Source organism: Suncus etruscus, chromosome 8, assembly GCF_024139225.1.
Source record: "Suncus etruscus isolate mSunEtr1 chromosome 8, mSunEtr1.pri.cur, whole genome shotgun sequence".
Lineage (NCBI taxonomy): Eukaryota > Metazoa > Chordata > Mammalia > Eulipotyphla > Soricidae > Suncus > Suncus etruscus.
In genome coordinates this window covers 39858816-39885873 of record NC_064855.1, presented here as the reverse complement: position 1 = coordinate 39885873, position 27058 = coordinate 39858816, and the positions used below count along the sequence as shown (strand labels likewise).

The following is a 27058-nucleotide window of genomic DNA, read 5'->3' as shown; positions in this document are numbered from 1 at the left end:
TCAAGCAATTAGGAATGCAGCTAGAAGGACACTAGAAATTTCCATGGAAACAGCACGTTCATCATAACTTGAAGGTCATCCAGCCCCCCTAGACCCACTGCCCACTTCCTTATTTAGAGAATGCCTAAATTTCTTTGTTCCTTGAAACCTGAAATATATCCTTGCCTTGTATGGGCCTTCGCGCCAAAAGTATGACTGACATCACCTTTGTACTGCCCCCTTCTCCTTCACTATATAAGAAGGAACTGTAGCCAATAAAGGTACCCTTGAACAGTGAGACGCTGCCTTGGGTCTTTATTATTAACCTCTTTCAGATTTTTTTACAGGTGTGGTTGCTCTTCTACTCAGCAAAATAGGAGTGCGGTTGTCTGAGAAGCCTTTCCAGCTAATTCCTGCTGGCCGGGTCCCCCCTGGGGGGGCTTCAGGACACCGCATGTTGCCACTGTGGAAGTACAATGGAACCAGACCACCCACAGATTTATTAGAACCTGCCATCAACTTCAGCATCCTCATTGAACCCAGCAGCGAGGGACCCTTCCAGAGATATGTCACAGTGGGACCATTGGTGAGCAGACCCATGCAATACTGTATTAGACTTCTTGTTTAGAAAGTGTAGGGTGGACAAGACCACCAACTACAGAAGACAGATTAAAAAGACAGTGAAGGAACAGAACTTCTAGAACTGCAAAGAAAGACTTCATCATAAGCTCTATTCCTTGACCTGTGCAGATACCAAGATCTCTAGATACAGAGGTTTGATTTTATCACCCATGATGGAGCAGAAGTCTTCCATACACCACCAAAGCACAAAGGGGAGAGTAAACAAAAAGGCAAGCTGTGCGGAGTTATTCCCATGACAGTATAATTCAAGGGTGGAGAAAACCTGTATCTCTTAGGCCAAGGGAATTCCCTTTATATTAATAGTAATAGTAATAGTAATATATTAATATATAGTATATTATCATATAACATATTAATATATTATAACATTTATATTAATATTAATCCCCAATATTTACTGTGCCTATGCAGAAAAAACTGCACACAATAATATTTTTATTTATCTATTAGATTTTTTTTTATTTTTTTATTTAATTATTTTTGGAACTGATATTGTAGTTGTTTCCAATATTTTTTCTCTTCCTTTTTGTTTCGTTTTTGCGCTCGGTTTTGTTTTTATTTCAGGACTGTCGTTATCACATGGTGCTTGTCTTTCTTGCTCATTGGATTTTTTGTTTGATATTTCTTTTTGTATTGTTGTGCTGTTTCTCCTTTTTCCCTTTCTTCTCTCAAACTGATGTTGAGAGCCACTAGAAGGACTCTGCACATTTTCGGCTTATTTGATTTTTATCCCATTTTATTGGTTTCTTTTCTTCAAACAGAACCACATCACTTGAACCATCTAGTTCTGCTTCTCAAATCGAGGGGGAAATAATGGAGGGTACCAAGACCAAACAGTTGTATGATCATTAAGTAGTAAGCTAGACACAGAGTGGACCACTTTTACTAGCATCCCAGGGGGTTTGGGTGGAGGATATGGGATGCAGGCTAGGAACGGGGGTGGAGGGAGGACAACTTTAGTGGTGGGAATTCCTCTGATTCAACTGTTAATATGTACCTAAAAATATTACTGTGAAAGATATGTAATCCACTTTCATCAAAATGAAAAATTATTATAAAAAAAAAAAAGAAAGAAAGTGTAGGCTCGAGTACAAATAATAAAAGAGTAATTGCTGGAGCCAGAGCAGTGGCACAAGTGGTGAGGTATTTGCCTCGCACACACTGACCTAGGATGGACCACAGTTCGATCCTCCAGGTCCTAGATGGTCCCCCAAGCTAGGAGCGATTTCTGATTGTATAGCCAGGAGTAACCCCTGAGCATCACTGAGTCTGGCCCCCCAAAAAAATTTTTAAGTGTGATTGCATGATATAAACTGCCTAGTCACTGTGTCAGTGCTTGCTGTCAATTCTATCAGGTCCCACTCTCTACACTGACTAATTTCTCAAATCACATTTCCTTACTTATTTTCAGGAGTGAGAAATAGCATAACATCTCTTTGGGCCAAATTCAAACTGTAGCGTCCATATCCACCCCTTAAAAGGGTCAACTCATCAAGAAATCACCATGCAAGTCCTGTATTCATAGACAGTTGTGACTTCTAGAAATATCAAATATGCAACTGAACCTACTGACAAGCTTTGTTTCTAGATATCCATTTCTAGAAAGCTCATGAACCACCATTTCCTGAAGTACACCATATTAAAAGGTTACCCCAATTTGAATTTTTATCTGCAAGATTCCTCAAAAGCCTTGTCTGAGGTGTCAACCTAATAAAAGTGTGAACCCTCTAAAGAGGTTCCCAAGTGTTTCTGGCTACAGCCCCATTGCAGGAAAGAATTCTCTGTTTCCCCTAGAAATCTACCTTCTTTCAGCAAACAACGCAGTTACTTTAGTGGCCACATTGTCCCCTACCAAACATCATTTCAGCAGGAACTTTGGGGAGGGTTACTTATTGCCACTTTGGGGATAAACTGATTTATGGCATAATGGTTTCTGGTATGGGTTAAAGGCTTTTAATATGTTACAAAACACACATTAAGACAATGTAAAGGCCAGAGAGGAAAGCCAGTGGATAAGACCTTGGATGCAACTTGACACCAATATCCAAGTATAGGGTCCCCAAATTCGAAAAAGAAAGGATTCCCTGATCACAGAGACAGCGGGTAAGCCCTGCTCACAATCAGGGTGTGACTCCTCTTCCCAAAAAAAAATAAAAAAAAAAAAAAATATATATATATTATATATATATATATATATTTTATATAGTGCTAGGTTTGGAAATTACTCCAAGATTATCTGTCTCTGCATTTTAAAAAAAGTAAACAAACTAGTGGGAGGAGTATATATGTATATCAAAGCATGTATATACATCTAAATACATAAAATAAACATTTTTAAACAGCATACACTTCAGAAAATCTTTGGGGGGGCATGAGGCCATACCCAGAAGAACTCAGGGCTTTACTCCATTCAGGGCTGAGAGGGCCATATGAGATGCCAAGGATCAAACTCCTGTCTACCATTAATCAAAGCAAACACCTTTACCCACTACTGTGCTAACTCTCTAACCTCCCATATCAGAAATCTTCAGGTTGTTTTAAAGTAAGTAAATTGAGAAACTGAAGAGTGGGGAGTCAAAGTTCATTCTTGGCATGCCACAAATACCCTGATTTCACTCCCCAGCATTGCGTGACTCCCTTAGTATGTCTAGGAATAGTCCTGGAAAGCCCAAATACCACCTGGTTGTGTATGTAAACATTTTATGGGATTATTATGTCTTTACATTTTCCTGTGATGCACCTTATGCAAACAGCCCGCTCTTTTATTATTGACTAGTTTTTCCTTTTAAATAATTGTAGACAATATTGTTTGTTTACTAAAAACAAATGGGGAATTGTTGTTATATGTATAACATTTTATGGGATTATTATGTTACTGACCCTACCCTGATCAGTGATTGTGCCCCTACCTTAAGGTTGGTGTCACCCCTGGCGGGGCAGGGCTGGTGGCGCTAAAGGTAAGGTGCCTGCCTTGACTGCGCTAGCCCTCGGATGGGACACGCGGTTCAATCCCCCGGGTCCCATATGGTCCCCCAAGCCAGGAGCGAACTTACTGAGCGCCATAGCCAGGAGTAACCCCTGAGCGTCACCGGGTGTGGCCCAAAAACCAAAAAAAAAAAAAAAAAAAGGGTGTGACCTGGCATTCTGCCCCCACCCTAGGGTGGTATCCTGATTCTGCTTCCACCATTGGGTGGTACCTGATCCCACCCCCCATTGGGTGGTACCTGATTCTGGGGGATAAAAACAAGGGTCTGTGGAAGGCGAGGGGGCTTTTGGCTAGAACTGATGTGAGGCTTTGGACTTCAGTCTTGTCCCCGAATAAAGCTAATATTTCCACAAGCCTGTCTGCGAAACTGTTTATCCGCCGCTTCACCTCAGAACCGCTGGCTGAACAGGGTGGCAGACGCGTGCTCCAAGCTGGAGGGGAAAGACCTCATCCTCCATCCCTCCATCAGTCAACTTCTTCAGGGGTGACTTGCAACACCCACTGGGTCCCCCCGGGCTCATCAATACTCTCTCTGTAACTCTAGGGACCTCCTAGCCATCTAACTGGTACTGACCACTGGCAAAGTATTGCATGGTGGAGGCTGGGGGGACATCTCTGAGCTCTGATTACTGTAGGGAGAATCAGAATAAAGCTGTACAGAACACTTTCAAAATAAGCAACTACTCTTAACAAGTTTATACACTTGTACATTTGCCAGGCTTGACAAGGATACATAATCTGTCTGAGATGCCTAAATCTTGGATTTTAAAAAATGGCATGTACATAAATCAAAAGAGAAATATGACTGTTTTGAACTTCACAGCATTCCTTATTAAGCTGTTAGTGCCTTCAGTATAAAGAACAGAACCTACCTAAATTCCTCAGCTTGAAAAATCCAGGTAATCATTCATTTGTACAATAATTAATGATATATATTATTACATATAGTGTATATTATATATAATTTATCAGTATTTGAGTAAAAACTAATTTCTAAGATCATTTTTATCCTCTTCAATTCTTTACGATGAAAACAACTCTCAGTCATTAGGATCCAGGCAAAATATATACATTTTTGTTTGTTTTGCAGTCACACCCCATGGAGAATTACAACTAGTTCTAAGCTCAAGGATCACTCCTGGGGACGCTCAGGGCATATGGGTGCTGGGTGTGGAGCCTGGGTTAACCATGTACAAGGCAAGAACCCTATTTGCTATACTCTCTCTAGTACCAACATTTTTAAAGAAAAATATTTTAAAATATACATAGTGCTTGATTCCCCTTTCTGTAAAGGCACAATTCGGCAATACTCTCAAGATGTTTATATAAAGCAATTTTTTTTTTTTTTTTTTTTACTAGTTTGCCTGGAGCCTAGAGTTGGTCTTATGCCAGGAAACTTTAAGGGTATTGTATTTAGGCCAAGGCTTTTCCTTTCCATGTCCCTCATATTTTGGTGGGCCTATGCAAACAATAATTTTTTTTTAAAGAAAAAAGAAAAAAAAGCAATTTATAGGTAACTCTAAATAAAATGCAACAGTTTAAACTCAAGATATTGATTTATTTAATGGAGATTTTTGCTAGCAAAAACTCCAACTTGCTTTCAGACCTCACTTCAAACAGTGAAGACAACTGTCTTTCAGTTTTGAAACCCACTTTTTTAAATGGCCTATTGATAACCCATTGTTGGTTATATAAATGTTGCTTCATTCCTTTATCAGCAAATAACTTTAAAACATTTTCTGGGTAAAAAACAAGTTTAGCTCTAATTATTTTTAACACTTAGATCCATAAAAGAAAATCACGACATTCATATAAACTGCACTAGACAAAGAAATATAGAGATAGAAAGCAGACATGATCTTTGAGGACCAGTGGAAGGCAAAAAAAAAAAAAAGGGAGATGACAAAAGGCATGAAATTTTTTACAGGTGACAAAAATGTTCTAAAAGTGACTCTGGTGATTACTGTGGTACTCAGAATATTAAAATCACTAACTTAAACATTTCAGATGTGTGAATTATATGGCATGTAAATTATATTTTGATTTGTGAAAAAAATATTTTAAAAGGATTTAAGGACAATAATTCTTTTTCTTGTTTTTGGTTTTTGGTTTTTGGGTCACACTCGGCAGTGCTCAGAGGTTACTCCTGGCTCCATGCTCAGAAATCACTCCTGGCAGGCTTGGGGGACCATATGGAATGCCAGGATTTGAACGAATAACCTTCTGCCTGAAAGGCAAATGCCTTACCTCCATGCTATCTCTTCGGCCCCTAAGGACAATAATTCTTTTTTTTTTTTTTTTTTTTTTTTTTTTTGGTTTTTGGGCCACACCCATTTGACGCTCAGGGGTTACTCCTGGCTATGTGCTCAGAAATCGCCCCTGGCTTGGGGGGACCATATGGGACGCCGGGGGATCGAACCGCGGTCCTTCCTTGGCTAGCGCTTGCAAGGCAGACACCTTACCTCCAGCGCCACCTACCCGGCCCCTGGGACAATAATTCTTATACAACAACAGTACATTAGAATAGCAACTGCTCGTCTTGCACTCAGTTGACCCAAGTTTGATCCCTGGCATCCCATATGGTTCCAGAGCCCACCAGGAATGATCCTGACCACAGAGCCAGAAGTGAGCACCACCAGTGTGACACACCACCCCAAAATGGAGTATACACTCAGGAAAGTGAGGTTTTATTAGCTGACATATAAATGTTATATAATACTAAATCTATGTAGTATATTTCAATATTCCATTCATTTTCACAGGATGAAAAAGATAATTGTCCTCATAATCAATCTCTAATATGATCATTGCCTAGAGTGAGAAAAACGACCATATTTCTTCACAATTATATTCACCCAATTCCCTGACTTCAGGAATAGAAGCATCTAATAAACTTCTTGTCTAACACTGCTATTTTGTTTGGTGTCAAGAACAAGAACAGGGTCTGTTCATTGGCGGGGCCATGAAGTTAAAGCAATTTTGAGGAATCTAAAGTTATCAAGCTGTGTATCTGACACACCCCCCAACCAACTGCCAAGTTGGGACTGTTGTCACAGTCAACTGCTGGTGACCTCACTCCAACTCACCAGTTCAGTCTGCAAGACTTGTAGTCCCTATTCTAGAAGGAGAAGCATTCCACCACCTCACATCAAAAATCATTACCTCTCTACAGCAAATACCAACAATTTTTTGAAGTGCCAGTTGCTTGAAGGATCAGAAGGTCCACAAACCAGAAAGGACTGGAAGGGGATGAGGAGGTAGAACTTCATAGCGGGTCAGCCCCTTGGGGTGGCAGCACTCAAATACACTTGACATCCTTGACTTTTGCCAAGACTCAGCCATGCAGGAGGCTCCTTCATCTCAAAAACCTTTACCTAGCTGAAGGGGGTTGGGGGAGGAAATGACTCATTCTACAAAGGAGCCTGACTTTAACCAAAACGATGAACCATTTTTCAAGGAAAGTTCTACTAAGGAAAAGAAATCCTTTATAAAAGTATTCCTTTGACTAGTTCTTAGTAATTTTTAGCAAACATTCGTGGCCAACTCAATCGTCTTATCTTTTAATTAAATTTTTTATAAAAATTAACTTCAGCACTAAATCTACTACTATAATGCGTCTGGATGTTTAATAAAACACTTTAGCTATAATGCCCAGATGTTTTATAATCAATTCCCTAATGACCTGCAAGTCATTATTACCATCAGTAATTATGAAGAGCAAATTAAAAATCGATTTTATAGAATATAAAAATGGCCATATTTATTTTAGACTCTATTCAGTGTATTCTGAAACTTACGTTCATAGCCATAATTCAATTATATACTTAACAAGATTTTATAGAGAGAATAGTTATTATCTATCAACTTTATTCCTATGACATTCATTTTCTTTCAGCTCCCCACCCCTGAAAAATTACAAATCAAACTATAATAAATAAGTAGGTAACTAATGACAATTCTCAATTTGATAGTAAATTGATCATCCTCAAAATGCAGCTTTAGTCTTTTGTTTTCTATTTTTTATTTTTTTTAAATAATTTTATCAGGTTTCAGTCATAAAAAGAATACCCCCTTCACCAATGCACCATTTCTACCACCACTGCCCCCAATATCCCTCATCTAACCTCCGCCCGCCTGTACTCACGAGACAGGCATTCTACTACTCTCACTCATTGACATAGTCACCATACTTGTCAGTGTAGTTATTTCTCTAACTGCACTCAACACTCTTTGTTCACTGCTTTTTGTGTTGAGCTTCACATCAAGAGCCAGTCCTTCCAGCTCTCATCTATATTGTTTCCAGGCACTATTACACTAATGTCTTTTATTTCTCTTAAAACCCATAGATAAATGAGACTATTCTGTGTCTATCTCTCACTCTCTGACTTATTTCACTCAGCATAATAGTTTACATGTCCATCCACGTATAGAAAAATTTCATGACTTCATCTCTCCTGATGGCTGCATAATATTCCATTGTGTATATGTACCACAATATCTTTAGCCATTCATCTGTTGAAGGGTATTGGTTGTTTCCAGAGTTTGGCTATTGTAAATAGTGCTGAAATTAATATAGCTGTGAGAAAGGGATTTTTATATTGTGTTTTTGGGTTCCTAGGGTATATCCCTAGGAGTGGTATAACTGGATTAGATAGGAGCTCAATTTCCAGTCTTTTGAGAAATCTCCATATTGTTTTCCATAAAGACTGAATTAGACAGCATTTCCAACAGCAGGGAATGAGAGTTACTTTCTCTCTGCATCCCCGCCAGCACCGACTGTTCTTATTCTTTGTGATGTGTGCCAGTCTCTGTGACATGAGATGACACCTCATTGTTGCTTTGATTTGCATCTCCCTGATGATTAGTGATTTGGAGCACTTTTTCATGTGCCTTTTGGCCATTTTTATTTCTTCTTTGAGAAATTGTTCATTTCTTCTCCACATTTTTTTGATGTGGTTAGATGTTTTTTTCTTGTAAAGTTCTGTCAGTACCTTGTATATTTTCGATATTAGAGCCTTATCTGATGGGTATTGGGTGAATAGTTTCTCTCAATCAAGCTTTTAGTCTTGATTATGGCTACACAAGCACAATATCAGGCTTCAAGACTTTGCATCTCATAAAAACTAGAGAATTTAAACAAAATTAACAAAAACCCTCCTAGTCTTTGGGCATTAAGCATGCACAAAGGGATTCATCAAGTAACCATATTAATAAGAACTTTAAAATACTACTTGAGAAACCATAGCAATTATACATTGAGTAGGTTTCTTGTCTTGCACATGGCTGAGATGAGTTCAATCCCTGGTACTATATATGGTCCCCCAAACTTGCCAGGAGTGATTCCTGAGTGCAAAGCCAAGAGTAAGCCCTGAATACCACAGGTGTGGTCTTAAAAACAAATGAAATATATTTGAAAATATCTAAAATTTTTAGTTCTTTTGCTTATCTTATAGAGTACTCATTTTTGTAATTTTAAGAATTAATCAATTTAGTTTCCCCCATTCTGTGGGTGGCCTTTGTATCCTAGTCACTATTTCCTTTGAGATGCAGAAGCTTCTCAGTTTAATATAGTCCCATCTGGGGGCCGGAGATAAAAAGCATGGAGGTACAGCATTTGCCTTGCATGCAGAAGGATGGTGGTTCGAATCCTGGCATCCCATATGGTCTCCAGAGCCTGCCAGCAGCGATTTCTGAGCTTAGAGTCAGGAGTAATCTCTGAGCTCTGCCATGTGTGGCCCCAAAACAAAACAAAACAAATGTCATGGAGTGTTTTACCTATGTATTGTTCTATATACCTTATGGTTCTGGGTCTGATATGAGGCCTTTAATCCATTTGAATTTGTGCAGGGTGTTAGATGGAGGTCTAAGTTCACTGACCAGTTGTACCAATACCACTTGTTTAAGAGATTTTCTTTTTCCATTTTGCAGTTATTGCCCCTTTGACAAAGATTAATTGATTGTATGTTCAGGGAACATTTTCTGAATACTAGAGTCATTCCACTGATCTGAGGGTCTGTTTTTATTTCAATACCATGCTGTTTTAATGACTATTGCTTTGCAGTACAATTTAATGTTGGGGAAAGTGATGTCTTCCATCTTCTTTTTCATAATGGTTGTTTAGCTATTTGTGGATTTATTTGTTTATTTATTACTATTACCTAATACCCATCAAATAAGGGGCTAATATCTAATATATGCAAGGTACTAATAGCAAAACTTAACAGGAAAATAATCTAACCCCTCAAAAAGTGGGGAGAAGAAATAAGCAGACACTTCTTCAAAGAAGAAATACAAATGGCCAAAAGGCACATGAAAAAATGCTCCAAATCACCAGGGAGATGCAAATTAAAACAATGAGGTACCATCTCATGCCACAGAGACTAGCACACATAAAAAAGAAAAAGAGGGGGTCAGAGAGATAGCACAGTAGTAGGGTGTTTACCTTAAAAGTGACCAACCCAATACTGATGGTAGTTCCAATACTGGCATCCCATATGGTCCCCTGTGCATGCCAGGAGTGATTTCTGAGCACAAAGCCAAGAATAACCTGAGTGCCACTGAGTGTGGCCCAAAAGCAAAAAAAGAAAAAGAAAAACAACAAGAACAATCGTTCTAGTGGGGATGATGGGGATAAAGGAACTCTCATTCACTGCTGGTGGGAATGCCGTCCAGACAAGCCTTTATGGAAAACAAATATAGAGATTTCTCAAAAAGCTGGAAATTGAGTTCCATATAATCCATTTGTACCACTCCTAGGGATATACCCTAGGAACCCAAAAACACAATACAAAAAGGTCTTCTGCCTGCCTATATTCACTGCAGCACAATTTACAAATAGCCAGACTCTGGAAACAACCCAGATGCCCTAGAACAGGTGAGTGGCTAAAGATACTGTGGTATATATACACAATGGAATACTATGCAGCTGTCAGGAAAAATGAAGTCAGGAAATTTTCCTATACATGGATGGACATGTAAACTATTATGCTGAGTGAAATAAATCAGAGGCTGAGATATAGACACAGAATAGTTTCACTCATCTGTGGTATTTAAGAAAAATAAAAGACAGTATGTTAATAAAACCCAGAGACAGTAGAGATGAGGGCTGGAAGGACTGGCCCACAATATGAAGCTTATCAGAAAGAGCAGTGAGTTGTTGCAGAAATAACTACACTAGAGAAGACTCCACATGCCAAAACTTCTGTGTTTCTTCGACTGGTATGTTGGGGGCTCTGGGCAGGACTGCTAGCCATAGGCCCCCTGGGCTGACCACTTAGTCCAGGGGACTGAGATCCCCCACGCCAGACTGTCCTTCAGGGCCAGGCCTGGTAACTCGGGCCCTGGGGGGAGGATGGGGGAGAGAAACTCCTCCCCTATGCATACACAAACTACAGAGGCAGGTGTCAGGACTTCTGTGTCAGGACAGCTAACCATAGGCCCCCTGGGCTGACCACTTAGTCCAGGGAACTGAGATCCCCCACGCCAGACTGAGCTTGAGGGCCAGGCCTGGTAACTCGGGCCCTGGGGGGGGGGGGGTAAAGGAGAGAAACTCCTCCCCTATGCATACTGGACCCCATTCAGTGGTTCTAGTGTTCATTTTCAAAAGCACTTGGGCACATTTGAGCCCGTGCAACGAATATACTTTTTAACATCACCAAAAAATGTTCTTAATTCTTGACTCTTTCAACGAAAGGAAATGGAATGCCCTAGATTTGGAGGATAACATTCAAATAGATCTCTAAAATCAGTGTATATGTAGACGTGACTTCCTATACAATGGTCCTCTCTGACTGCCAAGCCTAATTCATAAACAATTCATCTATACAATGTATACAGCCCCTCTGATATATTGCCACTCCCTCCACACCAGAGCCCCTTCTACTCCCTCATCTCCCAACCCGGATTCATTATCTTCCCCTTATTAATCCTCTTTACCCTCAGTTCTTAACTTGTTAGGCACCAAGACCAACCTCCTGCTCCAACAGACCACCATCCAGCTCCTCAATAAAAGACACTCTCTCGACCCCCGCCCATCTCGTTTCTAGTCAAGAAACCACAACTAACATGCCTGATGACTCAAGCTTTGTGGCCCCTTTCACCCCCATCAAATCGTTGCATGATCTGGAACCACCTTCAGCAAAACCCCCAGCTCAAGGACACTAAATGAGTCCATAATGCCGCAAATCATATCTCAAACTCAAGACCAAGGTCTGTGATACGAAAAAGTGCCTTGGCTTTCACTCCCCACATGAATATCTCAAAAGACCTAATTGGGAGGCCTATATTGCCTTTGTAAGTTTAATACCTATAAATAATGCATCTTAAGATGTGTATTCCTAAACATACAGGTAGCCTCCTTCATCACTTGTTTTCTTCAAATACCTTTTTTTTCTTTTTTTAACTCAGTTTTATTTATTTGTTATATATATATATATACATATTTTCTCTATCTTCACCAGTTTTGGTGCTGCTTGGTACAAAAAAACAAGAAAACGTCTTGCCTGGGATAAAAGCTCAGATCAAAACCAAACCCCAGTATCTGTGATCTGTCATTCTTACTCAGAATAGCACCAGCAATACAATATGACACCATACGTTTTTGTATAGGCCCAGTAAAAAAGGGAGAAATCATAGACACAGAAACTACATCTTATCTTCTAAGGATAAGAACTCACACTTTTTATAATACAAGGGTGCCTCCCATCCTGGACATATGTCATGTGGATACAATTCAGTCTCTATGAGATTGAACAGTGTTAATTCAATCTCAAACCCCAGATCCCAGACATAGAACTGACACAGCTCCCTGCAACACGACCAGGAACTAAGCTCCATTGCAGATTTATAACATGCTGTGACACCAACTTGTGCCAGTGTTAATAGAACAACAAGGACAGCGTGGAAATGACAACTTGACCTAATACCAGGTGGTCCTATCACATCACCTAACACTAAGTGGAAATCAGAAGATGTATCATCTTTGAATTGTGAGAAATAAGAGCACTAACTACAGAAAACTGACTTTGACAATCATGACTGGGCAAAGCTTACCTTGGGACCAATAAGGAAAACCCTACCCTAGGCTGTAACCCAGGACTCTTACAAAAATCAAGATTTCCTAGTACAAGGGCCCAACTTTGACAACAGAGACTGAGCAGAACCTTTGGAACCATAATATCCTAGGGCCTGAGCAAAAAGAGGAAGCACAAGATACATAAGACTGAACACAACAACAAAGATGGAACAGAACCTCTAGAACCGTAAAGGTTCTATCCTAGAACTTGTCCTATGACCTGCACAATTACCAAGATTGCTAGCTATAGTGGCCTGATTTTCTCATCCACAACTGAGAGGAAAGTTTCCTGGCACCACAAAAAAAAAAAAAAAAAAAGACCTTGGGATATGGTAATGAGTATATATGGAGCCAGTGGTTGTTCCCATGAAAGTATGCTTCAAGAAGGGAGAAACCCTGAATCTCTTGGGCCATGGGAATTTCCTTTATTCCTCATTACTTACTGTGCCTATGGGGGAAAAAAAGTGGGGTAACACCAAACCCTGCCACTCCAGCACTCCTTTTTCTTGTTTTGTCTTGTCTGTTTTTAATATTATTTTCCTTCTCTCTTTTCTTACACTTTTTTCTTTCTTTTTCACTCTTGTGGATATTATTTGGTGTGGTTTTTGTTGTTTGTTTTTTTGTTTTGTTTTTGGGGTTTTTTTGTTTGTTTGTTTTTTTCTGGGTGCATTTTTCTTTTCTTCCTTTTTTCTCTTTTTTTCTTTCTTTCTTTTTGGTAGTACTACCAATTTTCTTCTCTTATCCTTATCCTTTTTATCTCCAACAGAATCACATAACTTGAATCATTCAGCATCATAAATTGAGGGGGGGAATGATACCAGGACCAGTCGTATGAACATTTAGTGAAAATAAAAAATGATCAGAGTTGAACACCAAACCCAAAGATAATGACAACAGAATAGATACCTAATCTATAACAAGCTGTAAAGTGGAGACCAGTTACACGAGTATTCTGGGGTGTAAAAGAGGGAGATATGGGATACATGCTAGGAACAGGGGTGGAGGAAGGACAATACTGGTTGCGGGAATTCCCTTCATTCATTGTCACTATTTACCTGTTGTGTATGTAAATATTTTTGGGATTATTATGTTACTGACCCTACCCTGATCGGTGATTGTGTCTTACCCTACGGTGTGACCTGGCATTCTGCCCCAACCCTAGGGTGGTACCTGATTCTGCTTCCACCATTGGGTGGTATCTGATCCCACCATTGGGTGGTACCTGATTCTAGGGGATAAAAACAAGGGTCTGTGGAAGGCGAGGAGTGGTTGGCTGGAACTGATGCTGAGGCTTTGGACTTCAGTCTTGTCCACCGAATAAAGCTAATATTTCCACAAGCCTGACTGTCTGTGAGCTGTTTACCCGCCGTTCCACCTCAGAACCACTGGCTGGACAGGGTGACAGTCACGTGCTCCGAGCTGGAGGGGAAAGACCTCATCCTCCATCCCTCCATCAGCCAACCTCTTCAGGGGCTGAATTGCAACATGTACTGTAAATAATTCTGTGAAAGACTACAATTGTAATACACTTCTATCACAATAAAAATTTACTAAAAAAAAAAAAAAGAGAAATAACTATACTAACAACTATCATGACAATGGTAGTGAGTGAGAATAATAGGATGCCCATCTCAAATACATGCAGAAGTAGGTAAGGGAGGAGAGAGATGTGAGGTACTGGTAGTAGGAATGTTGCACACTAAAACCCAACTACAAACATGTTTGTAGTCATGGTAATTAAATAAAGATATTATTTAAAAAAGAATAAATAAATTTATTGATTTATAATAAAAGGCTCAGATATAGTGCAGAAGGTAAAAACAATTTCCTTACATATAACCAACCATTTACATCCTTGATACCAAATGTTGTCCCCTGACCACTGCCAGGAGAGATCCCTAAGCACAGAGTCATCCCAGTAAACCTGAGTACCACCAGGTCTGGACCCAAAACCAAAAACAAAAAGAGGGTCTTATAAAATTCTATCATCAGTGCAAGGTCCCAAATATTTTTAAATATATTCATTGAGGATTTGGAGAGATGATGCAGTAGATAAGGCACTGCCTTAGTGAGACCAATATAGGTTTAATCTCTGGCACTCCCATATTGTTCTCCAAGCACCATCAGGAGAGACCCAGGAATGCAAAGCAAGGAATAAGCCCTGAACACAGATGGTTGTGGCCCAAACACTAAAAGTAAATCAATAAATATGTTTATAAATTTGTACAACCATCACCACAAATGCATTTGCATCAGTAGTTGTCCTTCCCACACATGTACATTAATAGTCACCCTTCCCATTCCGTAACCTCTTCCACTTCTCTAGCCCTAGATTAATCTAAACAATCTTGTGTCTCAGCAGAGTTTTTCTTTCTAAATATATCATATATACAAAATCATAATTTAAGGGCCCATGCTGCCTTCTTTAATTTAACATGTTTTCAAGGGTCCACTATATTGTGTTATACATAAATCCTTGTGTACAGCCAAATCATATTACAATTTCCTTTTTTTTTTTTTTTTACGCAGCCAATCCTGGATGAACCTGGGTTCTATCCCCAGCATCCTGTAACTTTCCCCTGAGCCTGCCAGGAGCAATTTCTGAGTGCAAAGCCAGGAGTAACCTCTGAGCACCACCGATGTGGCCCCCCAAAAAATTTACTTTATATTATTTGTTTACAAATAATCAGTAACTCACTTTTTTAGTTTTTTTTATTTAAGCACCATGATAGCATACATGATTATAGTTGGGTTTCAGTTATAAAAATAACACCCCCCTTCATTCTTTATTCTTCAGATAATAGATATTTTTAGTTATTTTAATTTGTTTACCTACTATGAATATTATGTTCAATCTCTGGTACTCTATATAGTCTCCCAAGCACCACCAGGAGTGATACCTGAATGTAGAGCCAGGAGAAAGCCCTGAGCACTGTTGGATGTGACCCATAAACAAACAAACAAAAAATCTTGTCAAACAACAGTAATGTCTAACAGCCAGATATTCCTAAATTAAAAAGTCTAGCCTGAAAATAAGCAGGCTGTGCAAATGTTAGTCTGCAATGCAAAGCTTATATCGTCACTACCCGCAAAAGGAAGCACGCACCAGACGTGGCTTTTGGCTTTCTTGGTGCAGTGCCTAATTTTCCTCCCAAGAAATATCTGCCAGAAGGCCCGTTGGAGAAGTCTTGGACCCTTGCATGGATTACTGGCTATATTTCTGACATGACTGTGACATTATATATCTCTTTACTTTTATTTATGTGATTTTTGTCTCATTTTCTACTACAGAAATTCAGCCTTAGCTTTTCTACACTCACAAGAAATTTCAGTACCAAAAGCAAGCTGCTAGAAGTTCCCTGCTGGCTTAGTATATTTGCAACTCTCTTTCTGCCTTGGGGACTCTGCCTGTCACTTTGAATACCTGCTTACTAACAGGTTTGGTCAGTGTAGAATTAGGCTATTTTACTAGGTATAATTATTGTACCCCTTTCTTTAGTGTTATTCTTTCTATTACAAGATCATAGGAAGTGGGTCTTAGCCCCTAGCTAGAATACTATTTCCCTTAGGTTAAGAATATTTGTTATGGGGCGGGGAGAGATAGCACAACGAAGTTTGCCTTGCAAGCAGCCGATGGGGGGGTGGGGGGAACCAAAGGTGGTTGGTTCAAACCCCGGTGTCCTATATGGTCTCCCGTACCTGCCAGAAGCTATTTCTGAGCAGACAGCCAGGAGTAACCCATTAGCAATGCCGGGTGTGGCCCAAAAACCAAACCAAAAAAAAAAAGAATATTTGTTATCAGGAGTAAACCAGGATTCCTGCTATCCCTTAATTTACATCAGTAATGACACCTAGGGCCAGGAACTTCTTTGATATGTAAGAATTTAGCCTTCCTTTTATCTTCCAACTCCTAACTGAAAACCTATTCTATTCTAAGGTTACAAACCACCTAAAGCTATGTGTATTTGTTCTAAAATCAAACAATGTACATTGCATATTCTTTTCATGTTATGACTGACTCTTTTTTCCCTTTATATACTACCTTGCCTGAAGATTAAATTTGTCAATCTCCTGCCAGAGATGTGTTGACCCCACACATACTGCGTGTGGTATCATTATTTCATATTTCATATTCGTCCGCTTCGTGTTTCCGCTTATTCCCAGTGAGGATTTACGGACCCCACTAAGGTCTTGCTAGCGATGCAGGCCATCTGCAACAGAATGGCGCTCAACGTTTGGCAGCCATCTTATTTTAGGTGCATGAAGCAGGAACGTCCTCAGAGTACCTAGAACTCCCTGGCAGCACCAGGTTTAAGATGAGAAGGTAACAGAATTTTCCTACTGTTTTAAGGTACAAGTTCATACTACATTAATTTAACAACAATTGCAATAATTTATTCAGGTTGCTATACATAAAGTTAGTCCCTGGTTCTTTAGGTAACAGGATGGACCAGGACATTCTGGAGTCTCATGAACGAATAGACACGGAAAACACCCATCTGGAAATCTATCACTAAGAAAGTTTTAGTCCAATAATTCAAGAACATTGGAGATAAATGTTAACAAGTTATATTGGTAGGTCATAATTAGTTTTATTTCTATTTGTTTGGAGGTATTTTCATGTTGCTTTCTATAGAGACTGGAGTAGATGACATTCCCTCCAACAGTGGATGAGGGTTCCTCTCACCACAACCCCACCAACTCTGTTTCCAAATTGATATATGCCATTCTCAATAGTGTAAAATATCCTAATGTTTTGATTTGTATTTCCCTAATTATGAGTTACAATGTGCGCCTTTTTTATATGCCTATTGATCATCGGTATATCTTCTTTGGGAATGTATCTGATCAGGATTTGAGTTTGGCTGAGAGAGTGCATTAAGCAGCTTGAGAGAGAGAGAGATGGGGACAGTGGTGACGAATGTGGCATTGGAATCATGTATGTGGGGGCCCGGAGAGATAGCACAGCGGCGTTTGCCTTGCAAGCAGCCGATCCAGGACCAAAGGTGGTTGGTTCAAATCCCGGTGTCCCATATGGTCCCCCGTGCCTGCCAGGAGGTATTTCTGAGCAGACAGCCAGGAGTAACCCCTGAGCACCACCGGGTGTGGCCCCCCCAAAAAAAAAAAACAAAAAAAAAACAAAAAAAAAAAAGGAATCATGTATGTGGAAAAACAACATTAAGAATATTGTAAATCGGGGCCGAAGTGACAGCATGAAGGTAAAGCATTTGCGTTGCATGCAGAATGTCGGTGGTTCAAATCCCGGCATCCCATATGGTTCCCTGAGCCTGCCAGGAGCAATTTTTGAGCATAGAGCCAGGGGTAACCCCTGAGAGCTGTAGGGTGTGACTCAAAACCAAAAACAAAAAAAGGAATATTGTAAATCATAGTACCTAAATCAATATTTTTAAGTTTTAAAAAGTCAAAATTTAAAAGGAAAAGAAAACAGTGGGCTGGAATTCAGGTTTGTCAATAACTAAGCACAACCAGACAGGTCACTTCACTTCTCTGCACCTAAGCACGGTGTGCTGATTCACCCAAAGGAAACAAATGTTCTGAAACCATTCCCATTTATAAAACTGCCTGCCCAAAAATTTAATGAAATTCAAAGACACACCAGCACCGTCCTGAAGCTCTAGCTCTGCACGTTGGAAACAACAGAGGGTGTCTCCAAATGTTGGGTGGGTTCTCTTTCTACCCTCACCATTTAGTGGCATAGGACCATACGTTCATCATTAACGCTCTCCAGTTCATCTCCCAGATCTGGAGTCTATGATGCCTTCAGAGTCAGTGACTCCAAGACCTAAAGAAGGGCTCACCAGCTAACTGTGGACAGAAAAGAGCAAAGACTCACACGGTAAGAGTTTCTATTCCTCTTTCTGCTAACTTTGTGGGGCAGTTACCCCTCAAATAAAGTCGCCCTAAATGTCTTGGACCTTTCCAGGATGGATGCAAGTCTTTTCTTTTTCTTAACCTGTGGACTCCTTTATTGCAACAGTTCCCCAAGTCAGGTTCTGAAAATCACGCAGGAGAGCAATCTACTGGCATGAAACAGGATGTAAGGCGAGTTTGGGGGTGGTAAGAGGTGTCCTGGAAGGCAACACGGTACTAAATAATACAAATAATAATATATATTCTATATCATAAAAAAAATAAGAAAGACTTTTCTTTTTGGTAGCGAGGTAAGCACCAAAACTTGGCTCTATAGTCTAGTCGAAGAGTGGATGCAGAAAGAACCTGGGTGAGGTTTACTGGAAGTGATCGGGTAGCCATCAGAAGAGAGTAAGGAGAGGTGGAGGTGAAGGGGAGGAAAAGGGAGAGGCCTAGGGACCCGCCAGGTGGTGGCAAACGCCCGCAGGAAGACCAAGATCCATCCCCATTGCGAGGCCAAGGAACCGCACAGTCAGTCTCTCAGCCGCCTTGTCTTACCTGATCTGGTTGTCACGGAATTTGTTGAGATGCGTTTGGTTGAGGTAAATGGTACGGGCTGGTGCGTCCAGCTGGTCGCCAACAGACGTGGCCCGGGACATTTCATCCTCTGCTTTCTTGTAGCCCGAGGAAGAACGCGCAGGTCCTGGGGAGAAGCGCGCAGAAAACACAAAACAAAGAAGTCACGCCGGGAAAGAGGTGGCGTGGCGGGGACCCGGGAAAGGATGCTCTAGTCTAGGCGGAGCCGCGCCTCCCACGTACCTAGGCGCTCCCTAGGGAGACCGCCGTCGCTGCGGCTCCGGGCCCCGCCCAGTCCCCCGGCCCTAGAGGGTCCCAAGAGGTAGTCTCGCGCAGCAGAGGACCGTCCCCGCCCGGCCCTGGCCCCGGCCCGCCTCTGCCACGCCCTAGTCCCCGCCCCGCCCCACCCCGCACACGCCCGAAACGCCCCCGAAACTCCTTCCCCGTGGCTAGAGCCGCCGCTGTCTGCGCGCTCTGTCCGCCTATCGGTGCGAGCTGAGAGCTCGGGCGCGGCACCCACCGCCCCCCCAAAACCCTGGAGGAGTGTGGGGATAGAGTTGAGCTGCAGCTCGTGCCCGCAATCCCTGGAATCGGGCGTTTAGAAACCAAGCGACAGCCAGCGGGGTGCGCCCTGCAACTGAAACTCCCAGGGCTCGGTGTGTAGCCTGCGCCTCACGGTCCTCGAGAGAACCTTGGCGGCGGTTTTCTGCGGACTGGGTAGCTCCCTGGCACGCACCGGCCACCGCGCACCGCAACTCCATCGGGGCGAAGCTCTGCTACCCTCTGTCTGGGCCGACGGGCAGATAGCCTCCCGAGGACCTCCCAGAGGCGTGACAGCAGGTTTAAGTCCGGAAACGGGGCCCGGTGAGGTGCGCTAGAACCTCCTTGCCTCCAGCGCTTTTGCATTTTATTTCTTTTTCTCTTTCCTTTTTTGGTAGTTGCTACCACATTTTTTTTTCTTTCTGTTTTTCTTATCCTTTTTATCTCAAACGACAGCAGAATAGATCATCTACAACAAGCTGTAAAGTGGAGACCAGTTACACTAGTACTCTGGGGGGAATAAGGAGGGAGATGTGGGATACATGCTGGGAACGGGGGTGGAGGGAGGACAACACTGGTGGTGGGAATGCCCCTCATTCTTTGTCACTATGTACCATAAATAATTCTGTGAAGAAAAATGTAAAATTAAAAAAATAAAGAGCCTTCTCTTAAGAAGGTGCTGAGAGAAGGCGCGCGGGTTGCTAAAACTAGCACGCACTGGCAGACCAGAGCTACGTCTCTCATCTGGAGCAGCGACCTAGCCACGAATGTGCTACCGCGAAGGGGCCATCAGAACCCAATGCATAGAGACGGAGCCGCCTCCTTTCTCTTTACTAAGCACTCACGCTGTTAAATGGCACACTTCCATTTAGCCAAGAAACATGTTGCCTGCTACTTAAGAAACCCGAATGGCAAACAGCTTGAAATAAGCTTGAAATAAATACTTCTAAAAGTACTTAAGTTCCAGCTAGAGTTATCTCAGATAGCCACGTTCTACATGCAGGAGGTTCGGGGGTTCTGTCTCAGGCACTGCCAGATTTCCCAGAGCATCCCTAGGAGACAATCCTGTTTCCCATCCCATTCCCCAGTACTGATTATGGTCAGGTCTGGCCCCCAAACCAAAAATAAATAAAACTGATCACAAGCTTAAAACCCTTATCATAAAGACTAGATCAAATAACCCACTCGCTAAGAGCTACTGTATTCTGCCCAGCAGACTTCATAACCAAGTATTTTCCCAGCTGCGGGATGTGCCCCATGCCCCACCTCCGTCCTCACAGGGCCCCATCCTCACAACCCTCTCTTCCTTCTAGCCTCCCAGCATACAGCACAAATGCCTGGCTCCTGGGATGCTGGTTCCCCTGTAAGGACATGGCTCAGAACAGAAACCATTGGAAAGCATTTGCTAATGAAAAGCAGGCAGAGGATATTTTTGAAACTTGCCTATACAGAGGACTGCTATTGTCTCTTGACCCTTAAGCACTCTCTCAGCCCTCTGCACTCCTTACCTGATATTCGTTATTTATGGATTGTCTGCCCATGGCCAAGAACTGAAGCTCTGAGCTGCTAGGACATGTTCATTTCTTGCAGTGACCTCAGCACACAGAACAGTGCCTGGTACGTGATGGATACTCATAATTTCTGGTTGAAAAAGTCATTTTTCCCAGTCTTATAAAGAGTGGATTTCAGTTCTCAAAACAGCAGAGCAGTGATAAACATACAGGGTTCAGACCCCAAGTGTGGTATGGATTAAAACAGCTCATCACTTGGTGGTCAATTCTCCCACTACACAAAATCCCTACTGAGTGAGCTTGCACAATGCTCCTTTGTTTCTGGGCCCAACCCCACAAATTTTGACTTTATGATAATTTACAGCCCCTAGGTTTTTTGGTGATACTAATTGGCAGTCACAGTTGGGACTCACTTGTTCAATATCTCTAGGAAATGCCTTTGAACCAAAGTATCAGCCTAGAACTAAAGAGCTGAGGGTACTAAGGAAACTCAAGGATCAGCAGCCCACAATAGGGACTTAATTAAAACATAGTCTCAGAGCTGTTGAGATGGTCAGGGGTAAAGTCACATATACAAACATGGCCAACCCTGGTTGAAATCCCCAGCACCACCAGGAATAACCCCTGAGCACAGCACTAGATATTTACTCTGTACACTGAGCACAGAGCCAGGAGTTTACTATTTGTGTTCCCAGAACCAAACAAAAATAAATGAATCCAAGATCAAAGACAGTTTAAATAATGGGGAATGTTTCAATTACAATATAGGAAACACTCTGTGTGATGGCAAGAAGCAAATGAGAAAAGGCTCATGTAGCAAAAGCTCTTAAGGGTCAGGTAAAAACAAAAATCATATCTGAAAGGCCAAATTGGAAAGAAGCAGAAAGGAAGTGTTTCAAAGAAAAGGCTGTGAGGCTAAGAAGGTGGCACTGTAGGGGCTAGATATAAGCAAAAGCCCATGATTAATCCCAGCAGCACATCAAACACCAGGTAATCACTCCAAACTCCACAGTGTATGTCCCACAGTGTATATCTCCACAGTGCATAAGGTACTTGCTTTGCACAGGGTTGACCTGGTTTCAATGCCTGGTACACCATAGGGTCCCCCAAGCAACCCTAGGAGTGATTCCTGAGACCAGAGCCAGGAGTAATCCCTGAGCATTGCCAGGAATGTCCACAAAACCATAGATAAATAAAACACAGATTGTGGCCTGACCATGGATGACCAAACTGCCAGTCAGACAAAGAAGCTTGAATGTCATCCTATAGGTCATATGAAATAGAAGGTTTGTAAGCACCTTGGCAGTGATGTACAAGGATGAGCAGAAAAAGGGAGAACTTATAGATTTAAAAATGAATTCTATAATTGAGCAAGTTGACAAAAACACAAGTCAAGTGAAGAATGAGCAAAACCGTGGACATGTAAAACTTCTCATAAAGAAAACTCCTCAAGCCTATTTTATGGAACTACATGCAGTAGCTTTGGATGATTAGGATTTAAAGAGAACACTTTAACAATAAAATATAAGTAATATAAAAATAAATGGCCTGTGGAAAAATGGAAAGATAAAGATTTCAATTCTGCATAATAACTCATGTGAGGGGAAAACTGACATAATAACAATGGTAGCAACGCTAAGGAAATAATGGGTCCTGGGTACCTACCCACCACAGGTCAGCTCATATCTCATAAAGAGCCTGCAATTTTATTACGTATAAACAGCCAAAGACTCGATTCACTTTCTTCTACCTTGCTGGACTTACCTTGACCCACTCCTGATTTGAAGGAAAAAATAATTGTTACTTTCAAATAACACAAATTTATTGGACTCTAATTGCCTAGAGAAACACTACACCTTCTAGAACCAAGCACAGAATAACAAGGGTTTCAGACTCAAAATGAGAAGATGAATCCCGAGTTAAAAAATTTTGAAAATTCCACTGTTAAAAAAAAATAAGAGTGTGCTTCAAATTTACTTAGGAAAAACAATCGCAGAGTCAGCTGAGAGTGGGAGTTCAGTAAGGAAGTATCTATGGACTGAGGAAACAAAGTCCAAGGGAAGAATGAAAGAGGTGAGAATGTTCAGTAGATACAAACATCTGCCGTCCAAGGCCTGGAGATCAGGAACTTGTCCTGTTCCCAGCTGCATTCCCACCCTTCAGAATAATACCTGATGGGGTGGAAGAATCAGTAAACATCATTGGATCCTGAAGGGCCCTATACACTCTCAGCACTCATGGTCCAGAGGCATGTCAACATGATGTGATCCCTTTGCTTGCCACTAAGTGTCTCTCTTTTCTGAAAACATTTTTCAGACTGGTGGGGGGTGGGGGGGGCAGGGGCGGTTCAGTGTTTACTCTGGCTCTGCACTCAGTAATTACTCAGTAATAACTGGGATGGTGAACCAAATGGAAAGCTGGGGAGTGAACCCAGATTGGCCACATTCAAGGACAAAGGTCTACCTACAATACAATTAATTGCTCTAGCTGCTCTTCCGAGAGCATTTATGCAGGACCTCTGCAATCCAGGTTTTGCTTGGGTGTCCCAGGGTCTCTGAAGAAGTATCTTCTATAGACCAGGAGCTATCTTGAATCCTGGATATAAGCTGTTCTTAAGAGACCACCTTTAACTGTCATTGGAGTATCAGTAAACTACCCTCAGTGGATAAATCACTCATAACTAGAAAAGCTGACAATACTATAAGGAAGCACAGATACTAAACTTTCCTCATAAGACAGATGAATAAGTAATGTTAAAGAGGAAAAGCAGCTAACTGTTCATGCTCAAACTATTTATTCATGCATTAAATATCATAGGACACACAGCACTAAGGCCTCTGTCACAAGAAATGCTGGACACTGGAAGTTGGACTTATAGTAAGTAGACTTCAGTAGTATATATAGTAGATGATAGATAGATAGATAGATAGATAGATAGATAGATAGATCATAGATAGATAAGTAGTAGTAGTAGTAGTAGTAGTAGTAGTAGTAGTAGTAGTAGTAGTATAGTAGTAATAGTAGTAGTATAGAGTAGACAACCATAGTAGGTTGTCTTCAGAGCAACATACACTGGATGACTACTTTGAATGAAATTTAGAAGTGATGGAAGCTGATTGACCAAACCCCTCATCCTGTTAGAACTTTTGCACAGGACTAGAGAAAGATGAAAATTTTAAGGAGCCAGAGATAGTCAAGACTGTCTACAAAATGTGAAGAAGAGAACAAGTTGTTGTTGTTGTTGTTGTTGTTGTTTAAATGGGGAGAGAATGGCTCAACATTAAGTCACTTTAGTTTCATTCTAAGATTGCAGCCTTCCTAAGAATGTAGTCCTAAATGGCAAAGAATTTTCTAGTCATTCCCCCCCCCCCAAAAAAAAACCCCACAAAAAATCCTCTGTATCAAGGCTTCTGCCACTCCCTCTTGGAAGGTTACCTCAGCTATAATGATTTCCTCCTCCTTAATTTGTACTTTTCCTGCCCATAGGAACATTTCATTGTTTTGTTTGGGGATTTTATTTGGGGGAACACACCAATGGATCTCAGGGCTTACTATTAGCTCTGTACTGAGGGATCACTCCTGGTGGGGCTCAGGGGACCAGTTGAGGTTCTAGGGATAGAACCCAGATCAGTTACATGCAAGGCAGACACTACTGGTCCTAATCCTAAGAACATTTTATTCTAAAGAGCTTTTTTTATAGTGTCTTTCTACTTGCATCTGAGGAAATGCTATCTGTATCATGAACTATCTAATAAATCCTATCAGATAATGGTTCTTTAACAAGATGAAGAGAAGCAGCAGGAACTACGGGAATGATTACAAGCACATGCACACACACATCACTGATCCTCACAGTAACTGATTGGGGTTTGGATCAGAGAGATAGACACTGCAGCAGATCCCCAACTCACTGCATTCATGTGATGGGAAGAGCAGTTTCATTTCCACGAATGACTCATATTTCTCACTTCATGCATGTGCACTGCATCAGGTGACCATAAGACAGTGGATGCTAAGGAGGAGGAAGCTGGAACAATGCCAGGCCTTCCACTGGTAGTAAAGAAGAAATCCAAGAAGTAACTCATTTCTCTCCACTAGATAAATTTCAGAGAGATGGTTTGGTAAAAAAGAGAGAGAAGACAAAACAATCCCAACCAGTTTTTAAAACATATAGTCATATATATTATATAGTAATAAATAGTGAAGGTAATGAAAAATGCAGTTTTAGAACATACAGAAACAAAAATCTGTGTAAGATTATATCAATTATGAGTAGGCCCAGGGAACTAAAATAGGAGCAGAAGATGCAGTCCAGTGGTAGTGTAGTACATGACCTTCCTTGAGTGAGGCTCTGAAATGGTGCATCTGATCCCCAACAACTTCTATATGCCTAATATAATCCCCAGGCACTGACCTTTGTGAACTCTGATGCCACAAAGTCACAAAATGAGCAATCTCTGGAGAGATACAATTTGGAGAGATACAACCATGTCCCTATGAGCAAAAGAGAGTGTGCAGAAGACATAACCAATTGTTTAAGAACCTTGAACAATTAATTCTGTGACCCCCACCACTGTGGCAACAACAAAAGAAAAGCAGAGTGGGTATGTGGGAGCTTACATAAACTTATATATCTGAGGAACTTCAGATAAAGAATTAAACACACTTAATGAGTTACTGTCAGGTGAATTTTTACCAGGACTGTGATTGAGACACAAAATTCTTTGCTTTATATAAAACTGCAATATATGCTGGGCTAGAGCTATAGTGCAGAAGTAGGGCATTTTCCTTGCATTCTGCTGACCCAGGACAGACCTGGGTTCAATCTGAGCATCCCATATAGTCCCCCAAGCCAGGAGCGATTTCTGAGCACATAGCCAGGAGTAACCCCTGAGCATCACCAGGTGTAGTCCAAAAGCAAAAACAAACAAACAAAATAACCCAGAAAACAGAACTACAATATATGTTCCATGATTCAAATGAAAGTATTCAAAATATTTTTAAAGAATGCTTGCCTCATCTAGTCCATTTTGTTTGCAAAAAAATCTCACTAATTCATAAAAAATAAAATATTCTGGTCTTCCCAAGCCAGAAGCTTATAACCTTCTGTAGCACCACTGCAACTAGCTCTGTGTGCCTCATATAATGGAGAGTCAGATCTTAGCTACTGAACTACAACTGAGAAAAGCACTAGGTTTTCTCTTGGCTTCCCAGTAGGGGAAAGAATAGCGGTAAAGTCCCGTAACTCTCAGAATTTTCCAGATGACAGGTGTCTTTGTTATTCACAGTGGGACATAGCTGGTAAGAGATGACTCACAATATGGCCCTAGATAATTTTAGAATGGAGCTGTCAATGCCAGAACGAACAAATCACTCTGTAATTCAAGATTAGGGTTTGAGCCATGTGATAGTCTGACCATAGAAGAGAAAGGAATAAAAACCAAGTTCAACCATGTAGCCAATGATGCAATTATTAATTATGCAATGAAATTCAGGTTAAAAACTCCAGACACTAAAACTCAGGTGAGATTCCCAGTTCTATGAGCAGATAACAATATATCAAAAAAATGATGTCCTAAGGACATTTTTACATTTGCCATATATTTGAAAGTCCCCATCTTTCCCAACATGCCTCACCATTTGTTTGGATTTGATTTATATAAATTATGGTCAAACTGTAGTTATAAATTAGTCCTTTCCTAAATTCTCTGAATTGTTCTAACCAACTAATCAGAAGCCTAGAAACCTGGGAGTTGTACGTGAGGTCTCAGTAGAGAATTAAACTCTTAGCATACAATGTCTGAGTTCTTAGTGTCTCTTTAAAACCTTTCATAAGTTGAAAAGGTGTAAAAGCAAAGTAGCCATATAAATTAGTTTATT

General features: G+C 41.0%; 1 protein-coding gene across 2 annotated transcripts in view; it reads right to left on the bottom strand.

The window, feature by feature from the left end:
• The window catches only part of ATP8A2 (ATPase phospholipid transporting 8A2), a 763449-nt gene that overhangs the window by 652672 nt on the left and 83719 nt on the right, over positions 1 to 27058 (bottom strand). For both annotated transcript variants that reach the window (XM_049778216.1, XM_049778217.1), the window contains exon 2: positions 19110 to 19254. In XM_049778216.1, the coding sequence (XP_049634173.1) occupies positions 19110 to 19254 (145 nt within the window). The remainder of the gene's footprint in view (positions 1 to 19109; positions 19255 to 27058) is intronic.